The sequence below is a fragment of the Oncorhynchus mykiss genome, chromosome 24, assembly GCF_013265735.2.
Source record: "Oncorhynchus mykiss isolate Arlee chromosome 24, USDA_OmykA_1.1, whole genome shotgun sequence".
Lineage (NCBI taxonomy): Eukaryota > Metazoa > Chordata > Actinopteri > Salmoniformes > Salmonidae > Oncorhynchus > Oncorhynchus mykiss.
Genome location: NC_048588.1, coordinates 33,666,179 through 33,692,859, shown reverse-complemented (window position 1 = coordinate 33,692,859; position 26,681 = coordinate 33,666,179). Strand labels below are relative to the sequence as shown.

Below are 26,681 nucleotides of genomic sequence, written 5' to 3'. Positions count from 1 at the left end.
GGCAGGGTAATTATTTCAGGCAGGTTTCAATGTCCTTCAAAGTCACATTTGCATGAATAAACTACCTATAACATACAGAGACAGGTGTAAAGTATATTTTCTATTCAAAATAAGTTCTGAAACTATTTTTTACAGTTTCTCAGAGAGTAGCTACCCCTCAAGTGAAAGTTTAATGAAACTAAAGCGTTATACATAGGTGTGCCTGCTTTACTAAGCCGAAACTTAAACTTTCTCGCAGTATGGTCAAAGAGTATGATCATCCTTGCAGTTTATAATCTATATAGTATATAATTTAAACCATTGAGAACGGTTCATAAAGCGGAATCTTTTTGAAATTATATGCCTATACACCCGGAGCGTTTACAAACGAACACCGATTTCCGGTCAGTTGAAATTTCTATTTTGACAGCAAGACGGGATAGTGGTTTTACAGGTAAGACGGTGAACATTTACAGTATTTTTATTATTGATGTAACGGTATAAGATATTGTTTCGTAACATAGCTAGCTAACATTATTGCAGTGTTAGCTAGCTGGCTAACCTTAGCTACATTATGCAGGATGAAGAGAGTTAGCTAGCTAGTTAGTAAGACAGATTTGTAATAGCTTAGCAGATACAATTTAAAGCATGCAAAACCCAAACCGTGCAGTACTTACAGTAACTAGCAATGTAGCTAACCTACCCAAGTTAGCAGATGTTAGCTAGCTATGTTGAAAACATTGTTGTGTCATTTCTTACAGCTATCTATCGCTAGCTACACCCCCCAATCAGTTTTTTTGGGTCACTGAAACCAACGTCTGATCAGCTGTGTACTAATCTAGCCAGGTCTGTTATCTAGGTGGGTGCTGATATCTATCCTGCCTCAGGGAAGTGTGTTTCCTTTCAGACAGAGATGTCCATGCTGTTTCCCTCGCTGTTTCCCCGGTTGACAGAGTCTCTGTGGTTCAACCTGGACCGGCCGTGTGTGGATGAGACAGAGTTACACCAACAGGAGCAGCAGCACCAGACCTGGGTACACACACACACACCGAGAGAGAAAACACAGAGCAGCACCAGACCTGGGTACACACACACACCGAGAGAGAAAACACAGAGCAGCACCAGACCTGGGTACACACACACACCGAGACAGTAAACACAGAGCAGCACCAGACCTGGGTACACACACACCGAGAGAGAACACAGAGCAGCACCAGACCTGGGTACACACACACATCGAGAGAAAACACAGAGCAGCACCAGACCTGGGTACACACACACACACACCGAGAGAGAAAACACAGAGCAGCACCAGACCTGGGTACACACACACACCGAGAGAGTAAACACAGAGCAGCACCAGACCTGGGTACACACACACACCGAGAGAGTAAACACAGAGTAGCACCAGACCTGGGTACACACACACACACCGAGAGAGAAAACACAGAGCAGCACCAGACCTGGGTACACACACACACCGAGAGAGTAAACACAGAGCAGCACCAGACCTGGGTACACACACACACACTGAGAGAGAAAAGACAGAGCAGCACTGGCAGGAGTCACAGAGCCAATCTGAGTTCAGACCAACACTGACCTCTCTCTCTCCCCCTTAGTTACAAAGCATCGCAGAGAAGGACAATAACCTGATGCCTATTGGGAAGCCAATCTTCGAGGTATCAGAGCTTTAAATAACATTTATTTTAGTCAGTCACTTGTATTTTCATCTAATAGTTGACCCAAATGTATATGAGATGTGTATGGATGTTGACCAAGTGTCATGAGATATTACAAAGGGTGACTATGTTCACATTTTTTATTTAACCTTTATTTAAGCAGGGAAAAATCATTGAGACCAGGTTCACTTTCACAAGGGAGCCCTGCATATACAATTACATCAGACAAAATCTAATACAATATAAGAAAGTCAAACAATTACATTCCACGATAAGAAGGTCCCCAAACAATATTGTATATTGCCAGAGATGCACCAGTACATCCAATTGTAATGTATTTTGTAGTTGGTTCCATGTGCTGGGGTGGAAAGGCATTACAATTCAATAAAATAGAGACGTTAATGTTTGCATTTTGTGTTTATTCCTAACAGCTCCCAGATTAGGTAGAGTCATTAGGGTCAGAGGAGGGAGGAAAAGCACAAGCTTTAATTATACCATCCAAAGACAGTGAGGAGAGGCTACAGTAGGAGAGAACAGCACATGCAAAAGTAAAACACTGGTGTTTGTGTTGCTCGCTAGCTCGAATTCAAACCAAGTTAAAGATGGTGATCCTAAACCCCCTACCCTGTGTGAACTTGGGCATGTTGATATGGTGGTGTGGTACACAGAAAGGGAAGATTACCAACTAGGTTTTATTATCTCATGACATTTCATTCCTCAAATTATACACATAGTTTACAATTTTGTGTCAATATTTGGATGAAAATAAGACATAGTTGTCCTTTAAATTATACCAATGTCAGAGTACCTTGATGACAGCTTTGCGCATAGGGTGGCTACTTTGAAGAATCTGAAATATAAAATATATTTTGATTGAACACATTTTTGGTTACTACATGATTCCATATGTGTTATTTCATAGTTGTGATGTCTTTACTATTATTGTACAATGTAGAAAATAGTAAAAATAAAGAAAAACCCTTGAATGAGTAGACGTGTCCAAACTTTCGACTGGTACTGTATTTCTGCTGAGGGGTGTTTTTTTGTCATTTTCCATACTCACTCTGGGGTGTGTGTGGCTTTTGTTTTTGTTCTCTGTGGGTGTGTAGCAGACATTTGACGAGGAGGAAGAGGAGGAGGATGAGGATGAGGAAGATAGTGAAGAAGACTCTGAGGATGAAGAGGACATGCAGGACATAGATGAGATGAACGACTACAACGAGTCACCGGATGACGGCGAGGTCAACGAGGTCTAAAACACACACACACACAATCAGGGGTTAGGGGTCACGTCTGTGGAACAGTATCAAAGGGAAATACTAGAACCTCTTATTATACATTTTAGTCATCTCTCTGTCATCTCGCTCAAACTGCAGGTGGACATGGAGGGAGCAGACCAAGACCAAGACCAGTGGATGATCTAGACCAGAGTAATCCTCGCTACTCTCTGATTTCCCCTTAGTAGCTCTTCAGCAGGATAGGTGCTCATCTACTCTTCCTGACAGTGTGTCTTGGCTGGTGAACTTTCCCTGCTGTTCACACCCACCATGGGACACGACAGGGTGAGCTGTGTGATGGTTTACTGCATGGAGAAAGTGTGTGTTCTCTCATTCAGTGTTTTACAGTTGCAATGTGTGAAGACTGAACTGTAAAAGTTTCTTCAGATAAGTGGTTTTGCAACATTAGGAAAAAGAAAGCGGCCTCCACCTCAACCCCCCCTCTGCCAGTTCTGTCCTCCCCAACAGGTCGAGACAGTCAGACCCCTTGTTTAGACTACACACACATTTAACTCAAGGACATTGAGTGCGAACTCACTCCCCTCTCTGGTGCTCGTTATTCTGTTGGAGTGTGTACTTTGACACCCCCCAGCCGCCAGTCATGTGTCACATCTGAATGGGTTCTCTTAAAACCGCTGAATTGGCATAAACCACAGCACTTGAGGTGTGTGTGTGTGTGGTGTGTGTGTGTGTGTGTGTGTGTAGCCAACAGAAACCTGGAGAGTAAGAACACGTGCTATAGAATGTCAGTATTCAACAATTTGTAAAAAGGAACTTAACAGAAGCTCAGTTGTATGTAAAGTAAATAACTTTAATTGGTCAAGTTTCTTATGTAAATAAATAAAAACAATGTACAGAGAAAGTATGTAATGGATTTATTAATGCAACAGACAGACCTGTAAAACACGTGAGAGACTGTCAGAATGATATTCAACCAGCAGGGGGCACTAAGCAGAAAATAGCAGAAGACTAGTAGGCTCCGAGAACAAAAGTAAGTTGCCCCCAACCTCAGTCTCGTATGTCTAGGTAACAGATGAGTGTGTCCGTCACTATGCCCCCACCCTACTTGATCCCCTGGTAAACAAGTTCAGCCATCCCATCCCTGATGCCCTTGCTGTACTCTAGAGTGGCCCTGTGGATCTTCCACTCGTAGAGGCCACTCTTGCGGACGTGTCGGAGGAAGTTAGGAGCACCCGGAAATAGGACGTTGTCGGCAAGCACTACAGAGCCTTTTCCCAGCAGACCAGAGCCCTCCAGAGCCTGCAGACCACAATACAGGTGGAGGGTTAGGAGTTAGAGGTGAGTATTAAGAGGTGAGTTGTAAATCAAATCAAATTGTATTAGTCACATGCGCCGAATACAACAGGTGTAGTAGACCTGACAGTGAAATGTTGAATACAACAGGTGTAGTAGACCTGACAGTGAAATGTTGAATACAACAGGTGTAGGTAGACCTTACAGTGAAAGGTTGAATACAACAGGTGTAGTAGACCTGACAGTGAAATGTTGAATACAACAGGTGTAGGTAGACCTTACAGTGTAATGCTGAATACAACAGGTGTAGGTAGACCTTACAGTGAAATGTTGAATACAACCTTACTGTGAAATGCTTACTTACGAGCCCCTAACCAACAATGCAGTTTAAAAATAATTTAAAAATCTAAGTAATTATAGAGCAGCATTAAAATAACAATGGCGAGACTTTATACACGGGGGTACCGGTACAGATGTCAATGTGAGGGGGCACTGGTTAGTTGAGGTAATATGTACATGTAGATAGTTATTAAAGTGACTGTATAAATTATAACAGAGTAGCAGTGGTGTAAAGCGGGTGGAGAAATGCAAATAGTCTGAGTAGCCATTTGATTAGGTGTTCAGGAGTCTTATGGCTTGGGGGTAGAAGCTGTTAAGAAGCCTCTTGGACCTAGACTTGGCGCTCCGGTACCGCTTGCCGTGCGGTAGCAGAGAGAACGGGGTGGCTGGAGTCTTTGACAATTTTTAGGGCCTTCCTCTGACACCGCCTGGTATAGAGGTCCTGGATGGCAGGAAGTTTGGCCCCAGTGGGCCATTCACACTACCCTCTGTAGTGCCTTGCGGTCGGAGGCCGAGCAGTTGCCATACCAGGCCGTGATGCAACCAGTCAAGATGCTCTAGATGGTATAGCTGTAGAACCTTTTTGAGGATCTGAGGACCCATGCCTGAGGGGGAATAGGTTTTGTTGTGGTGTGTTTGGACCATGTTAGTTTGTTGGTGATGTGGACACCAAGGAACTTGACGCTCTCAATCTGCTCCACTGCAGCCCCGTTGATGTGAATGGGGGTGTGCTCGGCCTTTTTCCTGTAGTCCATGATCATCTCCTTTGTCTTGATCATGTTGAGGGAGAGGTTGTTGTCCTGGCACCACACGGCCAGGTCTCTGATCTCCTCCCTATAGGCTGTCTCATCGTTGCCAGTGATCAGGCCTACCACTGTTGTGTCATTGGCAAACTTATTGATGGTGTTGGAGTCGTGCCTGGCCGTGCAGTCATGAGTGAACAGGGAGTACAGGAGGAGACTGAACACGCACATGTTGGTATTATAGACTCGGACAGGGAGAGGTTCAAAATGTCAGTGAAGAAACTTGCCAGTTGGTCAGCGCATGCTCGCAGTACACATCCTGGTAATCCGTCTGGCCTTGTGAATGTTGACCTGTCTAAAGGTCTTACTCACATCGGCTGCAGAGAGCGTGATCACACAGTCTTCCAGGACAGCTGGTGCTCTCATGCATGTTTCATAGTTACTTGCCTCGAAGTAGTTTAGGGTTAGAGGAGGGTGAGGGTTAGAGGAGGGTGAGGGTTAGAGGAGGGTGAGGGTTAGAGGAGGGTGAGGGTTAGGAGGTGAGGGTTAGGAGGTGAGGGTTAGGAGGTGAGGGTTAGAGGAGGGTTAGGAGATGAGGGTTAGGAGGTGAGGGTTAGGAGGTGAGGGTTAGAGGAGGGTTAGGAGGTGAGGGTTAGAGGACGGTTAGGAGGTGAGGGTTAGAGGAGGATTAGAGGACGGTTAGGAGGTGAGGGTTAGAGGAGGGCTAGGAGGTGACTGTTAGAGGAGGGCTAGGAGGTGAGGGTTAGAGGAGGGCTAGGAGGTGAGGGTTAGAGGAGGGCTAGGAGGTGAAGGTTAGAGGAGGGCTATGAGGTGAGGGTTAGAGGAGGGCTAGGTGAGGGTTAGGGGAGGGTTAGGAGGTGAGGGTTAAGAAGGGGAGTTATAGAGGGGGATAAAGAAGACCTGGTCAACATTCAGACTTATCCAGGACGCTGACCAACTGTCAAGTGTTTTCACTGACATTTTCAACCTCTCCCTGACCAAGTCAGTAATACCTAGATGTTTCAAGCAGACACCATAGTCCCTGTGCCCAAGAACACTAAGGTAACCTGCCTAAATGACTACCGACCTGTAGCACTCACATCTGTAGCCATGAAGTGCTTTGAAGTGCTGGTCATGAGTCACATCAACACCATCATCCCAGAAACCCTAGACCCACCATAATTCGCATACCGCCCCAACAGATCCACAGATGACACAATCTCTATTGCACTCCACACTGCCCTCTACCACCTGGACAAAAGGAACACCTATGTGAGAATGCTGTTCATTGACTACAGCTCAGCGTTCAACCCCATAGTGCCCTCAAAGTTCATCACTAAGCTAAGGACCCTGGGACTAAACACCTCCCACTGCAACTCGATTGTGGACTTCTTGACGGGCCGCCCCCAGGTGGTGAGGGTAGGTAACAACACATCCGCCACGCTGATCCTCAACATGGGGGCCCCTTAGGGGTGCGTGCTCAGACCCCTCCTCTACTCCCTGTTCACCTACGACTGCATGGCTACACACGACTCCAACACCATCATTAAGTTTGTCAACTACAACGGTGGTAGGCCTGATTACCGACAACGATGAGACAGTCTACAGGGAGGAAGTCAGTGGTCTGGCAGTGTGGTTCCAGGAGAACAACCTTTCCCACAATGTCAGCAAGACAAAGGAACTGATCGTGGACTACAGGAAAAGGGGGAGCAAGCCCCCAGTCACATCGACATGTCTGTGGTGGAGCGGGTTGAGAGCTTCAGGTTCCTCTGCGTCATTAACAGCTACTTCCAAGCCATTAGACTGATGAACAGTTAATAAAATGGCTACCTGGACTAATAGCATTGACCCCCTTTTTCATGTATCTGCAACTCTGTTTATTATCTCTGCATAGTCACTTTACCATTACGTACATGCACATATTACCTCAATTATCTCAACTAACCTGTTTATTATCTCTGCATAGTCACTTTACCATTACGTACATGCACATATTACCTCAATTACCTCAACTAACCTGTTTATTATCTCTGCATAGTCACTTTACCCCTACCTACATGTACACACTACCTCAGTTACCTTGACTAACCTGTACGTCTGTATTGACTCGGTACTGGTACCCCTGTCTGTAGCCTCTATTGTAATTGTATTGTTCCTTATTGTGTTACTTTTGTTTTTTTGTGCAAATATTTTCTTACTTTTACATTTTTATTCTGCATTGTTGGCTAAGGGCTTGTAAGTAAGCATTTCACTGTAAAGTCTACACCTGTTGGCTAAGGGCTTGTAAGTAAGCATTCCACAGTAAAGTCTACACCTGTTGGCTAAGGGCTTGTAAGTAAGCATTTCACTGTAAAGTCTACACCTGTTGGCTAAGGGCTTGTAAGTAAGCATTCCACAGTAAAGTCTACACCTGTTGGCTAAGGGCTTGTAAGTAAGCATTCCACAGTAAAGTCTACACCTGTTGGCTAAGGGCTTGTAGGTAAGCATTTCACTGTAAAGTCTACACCTGTTGGCTAAGGGCTTGTAGGTAAGCGTTCCACAGTAAAGTCTACACCTGTTGGCTAAGGGCTTGTAGGTAAGCATTTCACTGTAAAGTCTACACCTGTTGGCTAAGGGCTTGTAAGTAAGCATTTCACTGTAAAGTCTACACCTGTTGGCTAAGGGCTTGTAGGTAAGCATTCCACAGTAAAGTCTACACCTGTTGGCTAAGGGCTTGTAAGTAAGCATTCCACAGTAAAGTCTACACCTGTTGGCTAAGGGCTTGTAAGTAAGCATTTCACTGTAAAGTCTACACCTGTTGGCTAAGGGCTTGTAGGTAAGCATTCCACAGTAAAGTCTACACCTGTTGGCTAAGGGCTTGTAGGTAAGCATTTCACTGTAAAGTCTACACCTGTTGGCTAAGGGCTTGTAGGTAAGCATTTCACTGTAAAGTCTACACCTGTTGGTTAAGGGCTTGTAGGTAAGCATTTCACTGTAAAGTCTACACCTGTTGGCTAAGGGCTTGTAAGTAAGCATTCCACAGTAAAGTCTACACCTGTTGGTTAAGGGCTTGTAGGTAAGCATTTCACTGTAAAGTCTACACCTGTTGGCTAAGGGCTTGTAGGTAAGCATTTCACTGTAAAGTCTACACCTGTTGGCTAAGGGCTTGTAGGTAAGCATTCCACAGTAAAGTCTACACCTGTTGGCTAAGGGCTTGTAAGTAAGCATTTCACTGTAAAGTCTACACCTGTTGGCTAAGGGCTTGTAGGTAAGCATTCCACAGTAAAGTCTACACCTGTTGGCTAAGGGCTTGTAGGTAAGCATTTCACTGTAAAGTCTACACCTGTTGGCTAAGGGCTTGTAGGTAAGCATTCCACAGTAAAGTCTACACCTGTTGGCTAAGGGCTTGTAAGTAAGCATTTCACTGTAAAGTCTACACCTGTTGGCTAAGGGCTTGTAGGTAAGCATTCCACAGTAAAGTCTACACCTGTTGGCTAAGGGCTTGTAAGTAAGCATTTCACTGTAAAGTCTACACCTGTTGGCTAAGGGCTTGTAGGTAAGCATTTCACTGTAAAGTCTACACCTGTTGGCTAAGGGCTTGTAAGTAAGCATTCCACAGTAAAGTCTACACCTGTTGGTTAAGGGCTTGTAGGTAAGCATTTCACTGTAAAGTCTACACCTGTTGGCTAAGGGCTTGTAGGTAAGCATTTCACTGTAAAGTCTACACCTGTTGGCTAAGGGCTTGTAGGTAAGCATTCCACAGTAAAGTCTACACCTGTTGGCTAAGGGCTTGTAAGTAAGCATTTCACTGTAAAGTCTACACCTGTTGGCTAAGGGCTTGTAGGTAAGCATTCCACAGTAAAGTCTACACCTGTTGGCTAAGGGCTTGTAGGTAAGCATTTCACTGTAAAGTCTACACCTGTTGGCTAAGGGCTTGTAGGTAAGCATTCCACAGTAAAGTCTACACCTGTTGGCTAAGGGCTTGTAGGTAAGCATTTCACTGTAAAGTCTACACCTGTTGGCTAAGGGCTTGTAAGTAAGCATTCCACAGTAAAGTCTACACCTGTTGGCTAAGGGCTTGTAGGTAAGCATTCCACAGTAAAGTCTACACCTGTTGTATTTTAATTTGATTTGAAGTGTTATATCAGGGGTGTCAAACTCATTCTATGAAGGGGCAAGTGCCTGCTGATTTTTTGTTTTTTCACTTTCAATTAAGACCTAGATAACCAGGTGAGGTAGTTCCTTACTAATTAGTGATCTTAATTCATTAATCAAGTAGAAGGGAGGAGCTAAAACCCGCAGACACTCGGCCATCCGTGGAATTCCTGTATCCACAGCACAGTGAGCTGTTACTGAAGCAACGGCTCCTCCTGGTGTCCACACAAAATACCATATACTTCATGACCAATAGTATTTAGACACCTGCTCGTCAAACTTGTCATTCCAAAATCATGGGCGTTAATATGGAGTTGGTCCCCCCTTTGCTGCAATAACAGCCACCCCAGTCATAGTGTTCTCTCTACTACCGCATGGCAAGCGGTACCGGAGTGCCAAGTCCACTTCACAATAACAGTACTCCCAGTTGACCGGGGCAGTTCTAGCACGGCAGAAATTTTACAAACTGACTTGTTGGAAAGGTGCCACCCTATGATGGTGCCACATTGATAGTCGCTGAGCTCTTCAGTTAGACCATTCTACTGCCAATGTTTGTCTATGGAGATCGCATGGCTGTATGCTCGGTTTTATACACCTGTCAGCAACGGGTGTGGCTGAAATAGCCGAATCCACTAAATTGAAGGGGTGTCCACATACATTTGTATATATAGTGTACATCGTGTCAAACTCATTCCACAGATGGCCGAGTGGCTGCGGGGTTTTTGCTCCACCCTTGTTCTTGATTGGTGAATTAAGGTCACTAACTCCCCTCACCTGAATGTCTAGGTCTTAATTGAAAGGAAAACACAAAACCTGCAGACACTTGGCCCTCCGTGGAATGAGTTTGACACTCCTGATTTACATAGACGGGAACAACAACATATAAACAGACTTGAGGTCATAGGGGGTTATGAATGAATTAGTTACCTGCAAGTCAGGACGGTAGCATTTTTTCCAGTGGTCCATGAACACAAAGTCCAACCGCTCCAGACCGTAGTCTGCCCGCAACCTTGGGATTACCTCATCTGACGGACTCACTATCAGCTCCACCTGGGGGTGGGGGAGGTATGACCAGATTTGATCTCACCGGGTCTTTTTGTGTTTGTGTTTTACTCTCTCACCGTGTGTGTGCGCTCTGCTCTCACCGTGTCATCGTCGAAGCCCGCCAGCCGTATGATCTTCTCTGCTATGGCAGCGTTTATCGCATCCATTTCTACACTGTAGAGCCTGGCACCCAGGGGCAGTGCCCGGGCGATACGCACTGTGCTGTACCCACAGTGGGACCCTAGCTCCAGCACGGTCAGAGGGCAGTGCTCAGAAAGAATCCGGTCCATGATCTTACCTGCACACACAGGCAGACACAATGCTGTGGTCAGATGAGAGAACAGAATATAAGAATTAGGGGGAGGGTTGTGGTCAGTGGGTCACCTTTTTTGGGGCCGATGTTGCTGATGAACTCCACCTTGCTGCACCAGAGGTCAAAGGTTTCCAGGATACTTTCTGGGTCGCCGGGGATGGCGTGGGTCAGAACGTACTGGAAGGCCCTCTCCTCCCTGCTCAGCCCCGTCGTACAGTCATACCACATCCTGACTAGCACCGCCCGGTAGAACAGCACAAAGTAGTAGCGGTAACGAATAATGAAAGTCAACACCAGGGGGAGGAAGGCCAACGCTATAGCACCAGACACCATGGTACTGCTGCAAGGGACAGACACAATGAGAGTGGTACACAGACATACAGCTAGGTACACACACACACATACCTGAACACACACCAGGAGATGGGTGACTGCCAGCACACAAAATAAAATACATACAAATAAATACATATTCCTGAATTCATGTAAAATCCTCCTATTTCAGGTCTCTACACACAAAACACTACAGTCCATGTATTTTGGATATAAACCACATACACAGATGCTCCTCTGGCCAACTCCAAACTGCAGTTACTAAAGCTTTACACTGAGTGACAGGAGATTTCCTGCACCTCACTGACAACCAACGCTACATTGTACTACAACTCCCCATCCCACAACACAAGCCTCTTGTAAAAAGAATACTCTCTCTCACATTCCCGCTGTGCAGTAAAAACAAGACTCACCTGGCTGTGAGTAAAGACTCACCTGCTGGCTGTGAGTAAAGACTCACCTGCTGGCTGTGAGTAAAGACTCACCTGCTGGCTGTGAGTAAAGACTCACCTGCTGGCTGTGAGTAAAGACTCACCTGCTGGCTGTGAGTAAAGACTCACCTTGCTGGCTGTGAGTAAAGACTCACCTGCTGGCTGTGAATAAAGACTCACCTGGCTGTAGATGTTTGGCAGAGACAGAAGAAATGCTGAATGGTTATCGTGTGTGGTTGTAGTCATAGCTCCGCAGGTGAGGGCAGAGGGGGTTCAAGTAAGGGAGCTGGGTATCTGAATTATTCACTACCCACCTGGGGCATGTCTGTTTTATTCACAGTACCCCTCCCCCGCCCATTGTTTCTCACAATGAGTTTATTATTGACTAATTCTGATGTCATAGTAAACATACAGCAAGACATCACTGGTAGGCTACAGGGAATTATGGTGGATCTGACTCAACACACAGATGATGGTGGGTGGAGAATGGGAGAGAGACACAGACAGACAGGCAGGCAGAGACAGACAGGCAGACATGGGTGGATCAGGTGTACAGTCACAGGTGTGGAGTGAGTCTAGAGTCAGGTTTCTCTCTTGCCACAAACAGAAGGATCCAGAAAACACACACAGAAATTAAAAGGTGACCAGTATTTATGGTTCAATATAACGTTTATTAGACACTGTTACCCGGCAGTCTTTGATGTTACTATCAGACAATAATACTCTGCTTTGAATGGAACTAATGCTGCTCTGTGCCTCACTGGTAATTGTGTCGTCTGACTCGGCTTACACAAATCATAATCATGTCCTCACAATTGATTAAAAAAAACATGATTTTTTTTATATTCAGAACGTAATACATCATTTACATTTTTCTAAATGTCTCACATGTGACAGGTGTCCAGAACATGGATCCAAACACACAGACACTGGACCTCTGGTGGTCTCTCTTCCCCACAGGTCTTCATAGATCTATCTATCCAGTCCATTCAGTTGACAGAAATATGATGAAGGCATCACTTCTCCAGAGCTAGGTGACATGAAAATGAAAGGGATATGGAAGAGATATTGTCTCGGTCTAGAGGCTGAAATGTAACAGGGCTGTGGTGTCCTCATCCGCATCCAATTCGCCAAATTGGAAAGTCTCTCTATGTTTGTATGATGACATCATCAGCAGGGTTGTTTGAGCAGTCTCCTGACTAACTTCTTGAGTTCTTTGTCGCTCCTCCTCCACCTCACCAGCCTAGTGAGGACCAGCCTGCCCTCCTGTGTGTCAGCAAGGCCCAGGTACCACACCCCTGCCAGGGACTCCTTCCCCTCCCCCACATCTGCCTCCTCCAGGGCAGGACAGGTGCAGGTACCCCCCTCCTGCAACCAAAGGGCACTGTAGGCCATGGCCCCCCCGACGCCCTCGGCCTTCTCTGCGCCTCCACCCTCCCACCTCAGGATGCGACTCCGGGCCAGAGGGACGACCCTGCGGTCACCCTGCACTACAGAAACACTCCCAATACGCAGTTTAAAGGCTGAGAGGAAACACAGAAATACAGGTCTATAAACACTTTTTAAAAAACATGTAAACACGTTATTGACCTCTATAAACCTTTTTGTAAAGTGCAACCAATGCCATATACATATCACTCACCATATGGACTCTTGCAGAAGTTGTTCTGGTTGTCTATCTCTCCCTCAGCAGCCAGACTGCATGCATCACAGATCACTGTTCCTGAGGACACCAAGAGACATGCCACCGAGAAGGGTGAACATGTGTGTGAAAGAGAGTGGACATTTTTTGCAGAGGTTCACCTCCCAATGATGATAGGTACAAACCCTTTGATGCCTCCTCGTGTCCCTCTTCCTTCTGCGCACGCTCTGTGTCTCGGGTCGTGGTGGGAATGCAGAGATGGGTCCCGCGCGGGAACCGAGTGCAGTTGAACATGTTGGGCCACGGGAACCCGAAAGCGCTCATCACCGGAAGACAATCGTCCCTCACAGCCTCGCACAGCCCACGGCAGGGGCGCACCGCCCCCTCCGGTAAGCACACCGGGGCGAAGAGCGAGCACAAGAACTTCTTGGTATCCCGGTGGCAGAGTTTGGAGACCAACGGTAGCCACGCGGCCGACTGCTGCTGGGCTTCTTTTAACGAGTCGTGCCCCAGCAGGTTGGGAAGCCGCATCTCCCGGTAACCGACGCCGTAGCACAGAGAAAGTGTGCTGGGGATGGGCTTACACACCGAGCGAACCGTGGAGGTACTGAGACTTTCGGGCGCAAACTGAACGTGGCTGCTGTCTTTGGTCAAAACCGAGGCGAGACAAATAGACACCAACACGCAAAGTGATATTATCAGCTGAGCCATACTGACAACAGGCGTAGATAAAAACAAAGCAGCACAGGGGTTGTTTAGCAGTCCTGGAAGAGAAGTACGCAGCCTAGTAGCTAGTAGTCTGATGTGTAATGAGAGGGCGTCTGGCGTCACCCAGTCATGCAAACTCGTCAAACGTGTTCTTTCATCAAATGCAATGGTTATTGAGGGCTGTAAAAGTGGCTCTGTAGACCAGGGGGGGCGTCTGAAAGATTACTTTTCTCTTTTATCTTGCGATAGCAGTCTCCGCAGAACATGCCCACAACGAGCATGTGTTAACAATGTATTTTTGCCATCTCGTCGTTCTGTATTTCCCTTTCGCCCCGTCTGTTGTATGCAGGTTCCGTACCCCAAATAAAACAATAACAAGTCACACTTCGCAAGTCTTAAAACATGAAATACCCCATGTCACGTGATTGGGGAGTCTGTGTTCCCATGCTGGCTTCACAGTGGCCGGATGTCATTATGTTTGTTGCCCGGTCTTTGGCTGCTCAAAAACTGATGTCATGTGATAGGCTTCGTTTGTAGTAGTCGCTGACAGAAGCGGTAAGAGAGAAAGTGGACCGAGACTGTTTCTCTTATTATATAGTTTCCCGGGAGAAGTAGTTGGAAATTGCGTTCGCGGACTAGCGAACGTCCAGCGGACGCTATGGGTTGCTGTTATAGCAGGGAAAACGAGAACACCGAGCAGGTAACTCACTATAGGCTAGTTGGTTATCTAGGTTGCAACATACTATTTGATAATAACAGTAACGTTACTTTCTTTGGGGGTCATCAGGACGTTGCGAGACAGTTTTGTTGTATCAAATTCCACTAGTCAAAAGTGAAAAGATGGTGCATCATTGCGCGTTAAAAGGAAACAATTTCTAAGTTAGCCAACTACGACCCAACAGATAGATAGCTGAGCTAGTCAGACCTTTCAGATAACTGTTAGCTGTGCAAGAAAGATTGGGCCATGGAAATGTAGTAACCTGATTGGCAAATTGGCCAACACACCTAACAACATTAGCTCGTTAAGTGAAGTTTCAAAATAGTGACAACCTTTGCTGACAAATTATTGGCAGTATCTAGTTTGCTAATTACCTTAACCAGTTAATCTGTACGTCAGTAGCTAGCTACTTGCAGGGCAGACAACACTTTGTTTAAATTCTCACCTGTCATGATGATCATCAATCAGGTCCGGTAAAACGTGACCACTTCTGTTAATTGGGCCTCAACGGTTCACATTCGGTAACGCAGTTGAACTTGCCAGCGCGTTAACTTCTCCCAGATGCATGTCATATGATCTCAGGTTTCCAGTTGTGACATGGGCCAAAATGGAATTTGCTGAAGGGGAAATAAAGTTTTTGTTTTTATTTTCACGTTTGGAAAATGTGAGGTGGGGGGGATAACGTATTACCATTTATCAGATGACTGTTGTACACACAGAGCCTGCCACTGCTTTGCTAACCCTGTTATAACACAGGATAATACTGTTGAAGTATACTCTCCAATATCATCAGGCTTAGGTAACTATCTTTTCTTTGGGTTCATTCTTATCTGCCTGTCGCAGCAGCAGATCCCTATGGACTTAGTGATCAGGGATGAGTAGTCATAGTTTGTAGGGTGCCTTTTTGTTTTATACTTTAGTTCAGAGGTCATATCATGCTCATTTTAACAATAAGCATGGTCAATCTGGGTACCTTAACAGCAAGTGATGGAGGATGTTGTGATAGTTTGTGAGTGTGATGCGTATGTTGTGCCTCAGGACCCTGACGTGTATAAGCCGCTGATCCCCCACCCGAACCCAGACAGCAAGCCCCTCAACAGTACAGAATGGAGCTCCGGCAGTGTGCCCTCAGCCCGCACAGACGAACAGGCCTTACTCACATCCATCCTTTTCAAGACAGCCCTGTAAGACACACATGTTTCTTCTCCTCCCTCATTGTGGATTTATCCATTTGGGATTTAATTCTGCTGATTACCTTTGTCTCTGTTTCTTAGGAATATCATTGATGTCTCGGCTGCGGACTCTCAAGGCATGGAGCAGCATGAGTATATGGATAAAGCTCGGCAATACAGGTTGGTGTGTGGAGGTAGTTGCTTAATGTGTCTGTGTTTTGGAGTGGGTTTTGACCGGCCATGTGTTTCGGTACTGACCTGTCTTTATTGTGTGTTTCAGTGTAAAACTGGCCTTGTTGAGTAACAGTCTGTCTCAGAAGAAGCCCCTCCCTCTCCCTTCCCTCACCAGCCAGCCACACCAAGTGCTCGCTAGTGATCTGGTGCCATACTCGGATGTACAACAGGTAAACGCACGCACACCAGGGGTGTAACGGTTCACCAAACCCACGTTTTGGTACATATTGCGGTTTTGAAGTCACTGTTCGGTTTCGGTAAAGCAGGAAAATAAAATGCCAACAGTTACTCTAGTTAACATTTTCTTATATAAACAAAAATTGGTATTCCTGATTCTATATGATCATCAGTTGTTTAGGGCCTAATGAGCATAATCAGGAATAACAACACTTTGTATTTTCTTAAATGAAAACACCTGATTACACAACAACACTAAAATAAAGTGCACTATGTGTGTGAAATCAATATATAAACATGGCTTAGACATTGTATAGACCTATGCTGTAATGTTTTCTTACAAAGAGAAAAAGATGCACACGTGTGTGACTCTCATAAAGGGGACGTGTCTGTAGCACGGTAGATCATTTCCCGCTCCGGTGTAAGGTGATGGGCTGTCACTGTTAAGTAGCTCTCTGTAGCCCTGGAGGTCCATCTGTAGTAAGCACAACTAAGGGTGCCTCTGATGAGCCATCAAAACGGCAAAGCATCAATACAGGACAGATCGAATTCTACTACACCGGTTCTGACACTCGTTGGATGTAGCAGGGCTTGCAAACTATCACAGAATACAAAGGGAAACCCAGCCACGAGCTGCCCAGTGACGCGACCCTACCAGACGAGCTGCATACCTTCTGTGCCCGCTTCGAGGCAAGCAACATTGAACCATGCATGCGAGCACCAGCTGTTCCAGACGACTGTGGGATCTTGCTCTCCGTAGCCGACGTGAGCAAGACCTTTGAACAGGTTAACATTCACAAGGCCACGGGGCCAGATGGATTACCAGAACGCGTACTCTGAGCGTGCACTGACCAACTGGCAAGTGATTTCACTGACATTTTCAACCTCTCCCTGACCCAGTCTGTAATACCTACATGTTTCAAGCAGACCACCATAGTCCCTGTGACCAAGAACACTAAGGTAACCTGTCTCTAAATGACTATGGATCCGTAGCACTCACATCTGTAGCCATTAAGTGCTTTGAAAGGCTGGTCATGAGTCACATCAACACCATCATCCCAGAAACCCTAGACCCATCACAATTTGCATAACGCCCCAACAGAACCACAGATGAACCACGATAACCTCTCCCTCAGCGTCAGAAACACTAAGGAGCTGATTGTGGACTACAGGAAATGGAGGGCTGAGTACGCTCCCATTCACATTGACGGGCTGTAGTGGAGCAGGTCGAGTGCTTCGAGTTCTTCAGTATCCACGTCACTAAGGAATTAACATGATTATGATTTTCCAACGCCGATACCGATTTATTGGAGGACCAAAAAAAGCTGGATACCGATTTAAATCGTCCAATTTTTTTGTATTTTTATTTGATTTATTTTTATTTGTAATAATGACAATTACAACAATACTGAATGAACACTTATTTTGACTTAATATAATACATCAATAAAAATACATTTAGCCTCAAATAAATAATGAAACATGTTCAATTTGGTTTAAATAATGCAAAAACAAAGTGTTGGAGAAGTAAAAGTGAAATATGTGCCATGTAAAAAAGCTAACGTTTCAGTTCCTTGATCAGAACATGAGAACATATGAAAGTTCCTTTATAACATGAGACTTCAATATTCCACGGTAAGAGGGTTTAGGTTGTAGTTAATATAGTATTTATAGGACTATTTCCCTCTATACCATTTGTATTTCATATACCTTTGACTATTGGATGTTCTTATAGGCACTTTAGTATTGCCAGTGTAACAGTATAGCTTCCGTCCCTCTCCTCGCCCGTACCTGGGCTCGAACCAGCAACACAGCGACAACAGTCACCCTCGAAGTAGCGTTACCCATCGCTCCACAAAAGCGGCCCTTGCAGAGCAAGGGGAATAACTACTCCAAGTCTCAGAGCGAGTGATGTTTGAAACGCTATTAGTGCGCACCCCGCTAACTAGCAAGCCATTTCACATCGGTTACACCAGCCATTAGGCTGATATGTCATAAAACAGTGCTGTGCTTGCGAAGAGCTGCTGGCAAAACGCACGAAAGTGCTGTTTGAATGAATACTTACGAGTCTGCTGCTGCCTACCATCGCTCAGTCAGACTGCTCTATCAAATCATACACTTAATTATAACATAATAATCACAGAAATACGAGCCTTAGGTTATTAATATGTTCAAATCCGGAAACTATCATTTTGAAAATAAAACATTTATTCGTTCAGTGAAATACAGAACCGTTCCGTATTATATCTAACGGGTGGCATCCCTAAGTCTAAATATTCCTGTTACATTGCACAACCTTCAATGTTATGTCATAATTATGTACAATTCTGGCAAATAAGTTCGCAACGAGCCAGGCTGCCCAAACTGTTACAAATACCCTGACTCTGCAAAAATACACATTTCCGATTGTTATAAACTTGAAATCGGCGCTAATTAATCGGTCGATCTCTAGTCCACATACTCACCAACAGTTGTTATAAAGGCACAACAATGCCTATTCCCTCTTAGGAGACTGAAAATATTTGTTATGGGCACTCAGATCCTCAAAGTTCTACAGCTGCACCATTGAGAGAATCTTGACTGGCTGCATCACCGCTTGGTACGGCAACTGCTTGGCATCCGACCAGAAGGCCCTACAAATGGTAGTGCGTATGGCCCAGTACATCACTGGGGCCAAGTTTCCTACCATCCAGGACCTCTATACTAGGCGGTCAGAGGAAGGCCTGAAAAATTGTCAAAGATCCCAGCCATCCAAGTCATAGACTTCACTCTGTTACCGCACAGCAAGCTGTACCGGAGCGCCAAGTCTGGGACCAAAAGGCTCCTGAACAGCTTCTACCCCCAAGCCATAAGACTATTGAACAGTTAATGAAATGGCTGCTGAACAGTTAACGAAATGGCTGCTGAACAGATAACGAAATGGCTGCTGAACAGATAACGAAATGGCTGCTGAACAGATAACGAAATGGCTGCTGAACAGATAATGAAATGGCTGCTGAACAGATAATGAAATGGCTGCTGAACAGATAATGAAATGGCTGCTGAACAGATAATGAAATGGCTGCTGAACAGATAACGAAATGGCTGCTGAACAGATAACGAAATGGCTGCTGAACAGATAACGAAATGGCTGCTGAACAGATAATGAAATGGCTGCTGAACAGATAACGAAATGGCTGCTGAACAGATAACGAAATGGCTGCTGAACAGATAATGAAATGGCTGCTGAACAGTTAATGAAATGGCTGCTGAACAGATAACGAAATGGCTGCTGAACAGATAATGAAATGGCTGCTGAACAGATAATGAAATGGCTGCTGAACAGATAATGAAATGGCTGCTGAACAGATAATGAAATGGCTGCTGAACAGATAATGAAATGGCTGCTGAACAGATAATGAAATGGCTGCTGAACAGATAATGAAATGGCTGCCTGAAGTATTTGAATTGACCCTTTCTTGTTCTGGCTGACCGACTCTATGCAGACTCATTGGGCTCTACTGACACTGAATCTCCAACACAGACGCACATACTACGTACTCTCTCATGCACAAAACACACATGCATGTTGACACCACTCGCACTCTTCACATGCTGCTGCTACTCTTACCTATCCTGATTGCCTAATCACTTTAACCCCTAACTGTACATATAACCTCCACTACCTCGTACCCCTGCACATCGACTCGGTACTGGTACTCCTTGTATATAGCCTTGTTATCGGTGTTACTATTTAGTATTTTTATTAGCAAATTTTACTACATTTTAACTGCATTGTTAGGATAGGGCTCGTAAGTAAGCATTTCACGGTAAAGTCTACACGCGTTGTATTCGGCGCATGTGACATAACATTTGATGTGCCGATTCATTGACTACTTCGGCTTTCACCTCGCTTATAGAGCGGTTACTACCGGTTTTGCTGAAATGGGTGCATGAGGGCGAAGTTAGTTAACGTGGCTCGAGCACTTTCACGAGGTGCTGAAACCCCCTTATTCCCCTCAACCACTGAGAATGGGCGCTTATCCACGGCTATAAACATACCTATCGCTCTTGTTATTTCTTTGGTTCGGTCAAAATCCGCTGCGAAGGGCTGCCTGAATGCCGAGGGGCGATAACACATTTATTTGTATATTTTTTGCGCCCCGGTCTTGCTCCAGTGGTAAGAATACTGAGGTGATGTCGGTGTTCGAGATGTTGGCAGCTGCAGAGGTTATTCTCCTTGAGCAGTGGAGACATACTCTCTATGTCCTTCACCGTTTTGTCATCTACTGGGAAACCAAAATGTTCCCAAACTGAATATTTAAACGCTGATGGACAATCCTCCTGGTTTATGCACCCCACCGCTCGCCACCGTACAGAACTAGTTCCTGGCTTTGCCTCACAAAAGGACATTTTGAAATGAGCCAATCAAGATTTGAATTTTGATTTACAAAGTGCGCATAGGCTCTAGTTGTTGTAACAGAATAGCCTGAAAACATTGAGGCATACAACACAGCGTTGGCCCAGGTTATATTCCAAGGGTTATATTATTATTATGTTGTGTTTTCATTCGGATTCACAGTGCGGACCAAACTGAGGTCCCTGAACGGTTCGGTATGAATACGTGTATTGTTACACCCCTAACACACACACACAGTGTCATTCACAGACATACATCAGGTCATTTTTCTATAACAGTCCTATGCTTTCCCTATCCATAAACCTGTTAGTGTATGGCAGCTCTGGAGCTAAAACAAACAAGCAACACATTATGTAGCTGGTTAATGCATGTTAACCTATTCTGTTCTGATTGATTTACAGGTGTCCAAGATGGCTGCCTATGCTTACAGTGCAATCTCTCAGATCAAGGTGGACGCTAAAGAAGAACTAGTGGTTCAATTTGCCATCCCCTGATCTACCCTCCATAATACCCCCCCCCTGTCCTGTCTCCCATGCCCGACCCTGCACCCTGTGTCTCAGTCCTTGTGCTACCCAGCTATGTGACTGGCAACCTGCTGCTACAGCTGAGGATTATGACAACCAGATCTCCCCTGCTGAGAGGGTTAACTTGACCCGCTTGACCTACCTCCCCCTTGACCTTTCAAAGCCATCATTCATCCTTCCTTCACGAGGGGTGTCAAGGAATTTTAAAATTCATCGCAGTGTAACGATAATGGTTCTTTTTTTGTTTTTGTTATTTTAAAGTATCTTGTTTTGAAGAGTGACTGAGTCTAATGACTAAACGTGGCATGGCAAGACTGTTCTGGCTCTGCGTTTTCAGGAGTAGCTGTCCTCGTCTGATCTGCAGCTACGGCAATGTACTAACTAACCACAGCTAGGAAAAGAGGGTGATGCTGTTGTTCTGACACTGTGTGAACCCGTCACCCAGAACACACATCCCACCCCTCATGTCATCAATACAAATGTCTAGAAAGAGCCATCACTATAATTTTCCATATCTTTGTTGGAATCTTTAGATTGACCTAATGAAGTAAGACAGAACTTGGTTGGGTAGGTTTAAAAACAACAGGGACTTAGATTCTATAGTTGAACGAATGGTCAAATCCGACATGAGCCGTATGAGTGTTACTTTGAGATCTGCTCATGCTGGTGGAGTGCAGGGGCGAATGGGGGGTGGGGGACAGGTGTGGGAATCCACACTGTTTTCTCTGCCTCTGATTTCTAGCAGAAACATGCTTCCTCCTAGCACTTCAATCATTTAGCTGGCAGTCCTTGGATTCGTATCTTTTAGATTTCACAGAAACAATAGATGGGGGTAGGGCTTAGTGAAGGTAGGGGTCTGGGTGGATGGGTCGTGTTCAGGGGCTTGTAATGTAAATTCATCAGTTAAGTGTTTGTGCCTTCTATGTACAGATTGTTGCTTTTGACGAAGTCACAAAATGGATTCTATGCACCTCCCCTTTGTAGAGCGTCTGTTGGTCAGGATTGGCTAAAGCTCTAATGGGGCGGTTTTTGGAGCCAATCAAAACTAAGGATACAGAAACCCAGTTTTTATGACAAGAACCCCTATTAACATCCAAGTTTGTTTGATTTTTAAACAAAACAACTGCTTGTAATGCGTTACTTAAATGAACCTAGAAAAGAACATCTATCATGGCAGTTTGGGATAAACAACCATAACCTTGGTGTCCTCAATTAAAACGATCAGAGGTGTTAGTGATTTATTTATGTGGGGGTCATTAAAGTGATGATCTGGAAGGCTGTGTCCACAAGACCTTTAATTTGGGCTTTTTGCAGTGTGCTGAGAACGTTACGTTTGTTTTTGTTATTTCAATGTGTAATATTACTGGGATTACATTGTTAATTTCTTAGGCTAGTACCAAAACGTTTAAGATATTCTGTTACACCCATTTAATTATGTAATGCATTAAAGATGTTCAACAATGACTGGTGTTCTGTAGGACTGTAGAGAAATAGTTGTGTGGGGTAACATTGCAACAAACCTAAAGAACACTGAATCACATCTCATTTAGTGTGCATAGCGTAACTAATGGATATCATTTAAAAACACTTTCTCAGAAGATATTATTTACCATGATAGGGATTCTCTGGTATATCTCATACCTACTGATTCACGTGGTAAAGTGTAAATTCTCAGATTCAGATTTCAACACAAAGTAACACACCTATACTGAACAAATATAAACACAACATGTAAAGTGTTGGTCCCATGTTTCATGAGCTGAAATAAATAAAAAAAATCCCAGAAATGTTCTATACGCACAAAAAGCTCTCTCTCAAATTTTGTGCACAAGTTTGTTTACATCCTGTTTAGTGAGCATTTCTCCTTTGTCAAGATAATCCATCCAGTTGACAGGTATAACATATCAAGAAGATGATTAAACAGCATGATCATTACACAGGTGCACCTTGTGCTGGGGACAATAAAAGGCCACTAACATGTGCAGTTTTGTCACATGACAATGCCACAGATGTTTTGAGGGAGAGTGCAATTGGCATGCTTCAGGAGCGTCTACTAGGGCAATTGCCAGATTATTGATTGTTTACTTCTCTACCATAAGGCGCAATGTCGTTTTAGAGAATTTGGCAGTGCGACCGCATACCACATGTAACCACGCCAGTGCAGGACCACCACATCCGGCTACTTCACCTGCGGGATCGTATAAGACCAGCCACTCGGAGGGCTGATGAAAATGTGGGTTTGCACAAACTGTCAGAAATCATCTCAGGGAAGTTAATCTGCGTGCTCGTCGTCCTCACCAGGGTCGTGACCTGACTGCAGTTCGGCGTTGTAACTGTAGTGGGCAAATGCTCACCTTCGACGGCCAATGGAATGCTGGAGAAGTGTGCTCTTCACGGATGAATCCTGGCTTCAACTGTACCGGGCAGATGGCAGACAGCGTGTATAGCATTGTGTGGATGAGCGGTTTGCTGATGTCAACATTGTGAACAGAGTGTCCCATGGTGGCAGTGTGGTTATGGTATAAGCTACGGACAATGAATACGATAGAATTTTATTGATGGTGATTTGAATGCACAGAGATACAGTGACGAGATCCTCAGGCACATTGTCGTGCCATTCATCCACCGCCATCACGTTTTATCATGATAATCCACGGTTCCATGTCACAAGAATCTTTACACAACTCCTGGAGGCTGAACATGTCCCAGTTCTCCCATGGCCTGCATTCTCACCAGACATGTCACCCATTGAGCATGTTTGGGATGCTCTGGATCGACATGTACGACAGCGTGTTCCAGTTCCCGCCAATATCCAGCAACATTCCACAGGCCACAATCAACAGCCTGATCAGCTCTATGCGAAGGAGATGTGTCCCGCTGCATGAAGCAAAGGGTGGTCACACCAGATACTGACTGGTTTTGTGATTCACGCCCCTACCTTTTTTTGTAAGGTATCTGTATTCCCAGTCATGTGAAATCCATAGATTTAGGGCCTAGTGAATTATTAAAATTGACTGATTTCCTTATATGAACTGTAACTAAAATCTTTGAAATTGTTGCATGTTGCGTTATATTTTTGTTTAGTGTAAAAAGGTGCATATTGGACAGTTTGATTGAGAGGACTCTATACCTTTAGCCTGGGTGGCCTCTGTTCCAGTTTAATAATTATATAGGTCAAGGTGGCAAAAAGGTCAGGAATATCCTAATTAAGCAGAAATCACATCTACTGTAGATGTACTATCCCCCCCCAACTCTAAGACAGACACCAGACAGAGTTTCTGATGAGTAGATTCATATTGTACTTTTACATGATGCTTCAGTCAGAAGGCCTCCTGATGTAAGCCTGTTGTTCTGGAACCTTTTGGTTGGTTGGCATGACGATTGTGTCCCCCCCTCCCTCCGTTTCTGTGGTGACAGGTCAGTTGTCCTGGTTCTTCCTGGTGTTTTTGCCAAGGTTCCCAGGGCGATGCCAGACTTGGGCCATGATTCGCTCCTGCCGTGTAACAGCACTGAAGTCCAACTTCTTCAAGTGAGGCAGAGCCGCAATCACATACCCCCTACACACACACACACACACACACAGGGGTTCTTATAACTGGGTGTTTGTCCAGGTACACAAACTTCAGTTTTTTTTTTTTACCATAAGGCTCCAGGGCTGAACACATACATACACTGTAAACCAGTAGTCATTTAGCACTGAGTAGAGAGGGAGAATGCTCAAAACTCCGTAGGATTTGGCCGTGTTGCTATGCAGACAAGCAGAGAGCTGGTGTGTAACAGGATATCTCTGCTCATTTGATGCGCCAGTCAGAATGCTACACAGCTGCAACTCTAACCCAGCACCTATTACACACAGGGCTCAGAGCCACATAGCCCTCTGCGAACAGACAGCATTCAGACAGCACGTTGAGATCACACTAAGAGTATGAGTGGAATAAACAACCCCTGTAACCCATCCCACCCCCCCATCTGGGGCTAAGGGGAGGCACATTGGTGCCGGCCTGTGTTTGCGTATGTGTGTGTGGATGAGTTTACTGTGTGCATGTGTAGGTTTAGCAGCTGTCCTCACCTTTCTCATTTAATCCCTGTGATGCTAAGTGTGTGTGTACCTGTTGCTCCCCTCATTCTCCATGGTGTTGCCGTGCAGGGTGAGTGTATGTAGGAAGGGCAGGGCGCCCAGCTTATCCACCTCTGAAAGGTTACAGATGCTGTTACCATGGAGATACAACACCCGCAGTTCCTTCAGCTCCACCAGGACCTGGGACACAAAGTTCACACACACAGGGTTTAGAGTGATCACTGCTAATGTACTAGAGCCCTTCATTTGACCCCCCTGCCAGGCTGTGGCTGTTCAGGGAGACAGTAGACTTGTCTCGATTTTACACAATATCCCCTATATAGTGCACTACTTTTGACCAGAGCCACTGTATGTACGTGACTACGTGGACTCAACTCACTGGGTCTATGTGTGAGATGTCGTTGAAGGACAGGTCGACCCAGGCGAGCTGTGAGGGCTCTGAGAGGAAGGCTGAGACCATATCATTGAAGCCACTCAAGTCTGTGATGATGTTGTTGTTGAGACGCAGCGAGCGGCTGCAGAACTTCTTCTCTGCATTTCGCTTCAGTGGCCGCAAGCCCTGATTTGGCTCCTCCGTCAGAGCGTCTGAGAGAGAAGTTGTGTGAGAGGACTTAGAAGGGGCATTGAGAATAGGAAAGGAAGCCACGACTATTGAGACACAGGCACAAGAGGGTAGAGAGCAGTGGAGGCTTCTGAGGGGAGGACGGCTCATAATAATAGCTGGAATGGAGTCAATGGAAGAGTATCAAACAAATCAGACGTGGTTTCCATGTGGTTGATACCACTCCATTGACTCCATTCCAGCCATTAATATGAGCCGTCCTCCTCTCAGCAACCTCCACTGGTAAAAAAGTGTTGAGGAAGAAGTACAACGCTCTGAATTGCATCTCAATAGTGGAATCCTTTCCTTCATCCGCATTAATAGTCATGTGAAAGAACCTGCTGGTTTACCTGTCATTGAGCTGAGGCATTTGAATGATAAATCCACAGGAGCGCCATACATTTTACAGCCTTTTGGCTAACCTGTACGATAATAAATATAATATTTAAATGAATCCAGCTAATTGAAAGGAGGATTACTGTATCATCTTTGCACTTAGCCTAGCTATTTTGTCCATGCTATCGTTAACGTTCCTGCTAAGTTAGCTACAACTCAAACAACGTCTATTCACTTGACTTCATCTCTGTTCAAGGCATACAAAATAAAAATGACATAGCTACATTTCTAGATTTCTATAACAAGTTTTCTGCCTACAATGAATCAAACGTAATTGAGCTATTTTACCCCTAAAAACCCCCACACACAGCTAGCTAGCTATCATGTGCTAGACACTTGTTTGTATTTTCATCACAATGAGCGAGAACTACACTACAACAGTCGGTTTCCAAGGAGACGAGTCTTCGGAATATGGGAATTGTAGTTTAAATATTTAATTAAACGTATTTATTTTATTTATTAAATTGTACATTGTTGCAGAAAGCCCATTGAATAATGTTCAGAAA

General features: G+C 45.0%; 5 protein-coding genes across 14 annotated transcripts; 2 read left to right on the top strand and 3 right to left on the bottom strand.

Annotated features, from left to right (window-relative positions):
- The first annotated feature begins 345 nt into the window (after positions 1–345).
- On the top strand, positions 346–3,797 carry anapc15 (anaphase promoting complex subunit 15). 7 transcript variants are annotated; one of them, XM_021581550.2, is made up of 5 exons: positions 346–433; positions 887–1,012; positions 1,599–1,658; positions 2,768–2,899; positions 3,035–3,797. In XM_021581550.2, exons 2-5 carry the CDS (start codon positions 893–895, stop codon positions 3,080–3,082), a joined length of 360 nt encoding a protein of 119 aa, XP_021437225.1. In that variant the 5' UTR covers positions 346–433; positions 887–892; the 3' UTR covers positions 3,083–3,797. The 7 variants fall into 7 exon arrangements, with proteins under 7 accessions (XP_021437225.1, XP_021437222.1, XP_021437226.1 ...); XM_021581547.2 differs by having other exon boundaries at positions 2,768–2,908; XM_021581551.2 differs by having other exon boundaries at positions 349–433; positions 891–1,012.
- Positions 3,791–12,048, bottom strand: tomt (transmembrane O-methyltransferase). 2 transcript variants are annotated; one of them, XM_036961536.1, is made up of 5 exons: positions 11,707–12,048; positions 10,834–11,102; positions 10,551–10,747; positions 10,333–10,455; positions 3,791–4,195 (listed from the first exon to the last, which is right to left on the bottom strand). In XM_036961536.1, exons 2-5 carry the CDS (start codon positions 11,093–11,095, stop codon positions 3,998–4,000), a joined length of 780 nt encoding a protein of 259 aa, XP_036817431.1. In that variant the 5' UTR covers positions 11,096–11,102; positions 11,707–12,048; the 3' UTR covers positions 3,791–3,997. The 2 variants fall into 2 exon arrangements, with proteins under 2 accessions (XP_036817431.1, XP_036817430.1); XM_036961535.1 differs by having other exon boundaries at positions 10,834–12,048.
- Positions 12,049–12,176: 128 nt separating this feature from the next.
- Positions 12,177–14,294, bottom strand: sfrp2l (secreted frizzled-related protein 2 like). The gene is made up of 3 exons (XM_021581544.2): positions 13,354–14,294; positions 13,169–13,249; positions 12,177–13,049 (listed from the first exon to the last, which is right to left on the bottom strand). The coding sequence occupies exons 1-3, from the start codon at positions 13,877–13,879 to the stop codon at positions 12,697–12,699; spliced, it is 960 nt and encodes a 319-aa protein (XP_021437219.2). The 5' UTR covers positions 13,880–14,294; the 3' UTR covers positions 12,177–12,696.
- LOC110503186 (ragulator complex protein LAMTOR1) lies at positions 13,635–22,565 on the top strand. Of its 2 annotated transcripts, none has more exons than XM_021581546.2 (5): positions 13,635–13,772; positions 15,633–15,778; positions 15,869–15,946; positions 16,047–16,170; positions 20,978–22,565. In XM_021581546.2, exons 1-5 carry the CDS (start codon positions 13,743–13,745, stop codon positions 21,068–21,070), a joined length of 471 nt encoding a protein of 156 aa, XP_021437221.1. In that variant the 5' UTR covers positions 13,635–13,742; the 3' UTR covers positions 21,071–22,565. The 2 variants fall into 2 exon arrangements, with proteins under 2 accessions (XP_021437221.1, XP_021437220.1); XM_021581545.2 differs by lacking the exon at positions 13,635–13,772 and adding an exon at positions 14,370–14,576.
- Positions 22,566–24,231: 1,666 nt separating this feature from the next.
- On the bottom strand, positions 24,232–26,544 carry lrrc51 (leucine rich repeat containing 51). 2 transcript variants are annotated; one of them, XM_021581543.2, is made up of 5 exons: positions 26,464–26,544; positions 26,130–26,201; positions 25,558–25,763; positions 25,210–25,358; positions 24,232–24,657 (listed from the first exon to the last, which is right to left on the bottom strand). In XM_021581543.2, exons 2-5 carry the CDS (start codon positions 26,179–26,181, stop codon positions 24,519–24,521), a joined length of 546 nt encoding a protein of 181 aa, XP_021437218.1. In that variant the 5' UTR covers positions 26,182–26,201; positions 26,464–26,544; the 3' UTR covers positions 24,232–24,518. The 2 variants fall into 2 exon arrangements, with proteins under 2 accessions (XP_021437218.1, XP_021437217.1); XM_021581542.2 differs by having other exon boundaries at positions 26,130–26,522.
- Between the last annotated feature and the right edge of the window lie 137 nt (positions 26,545–26,681).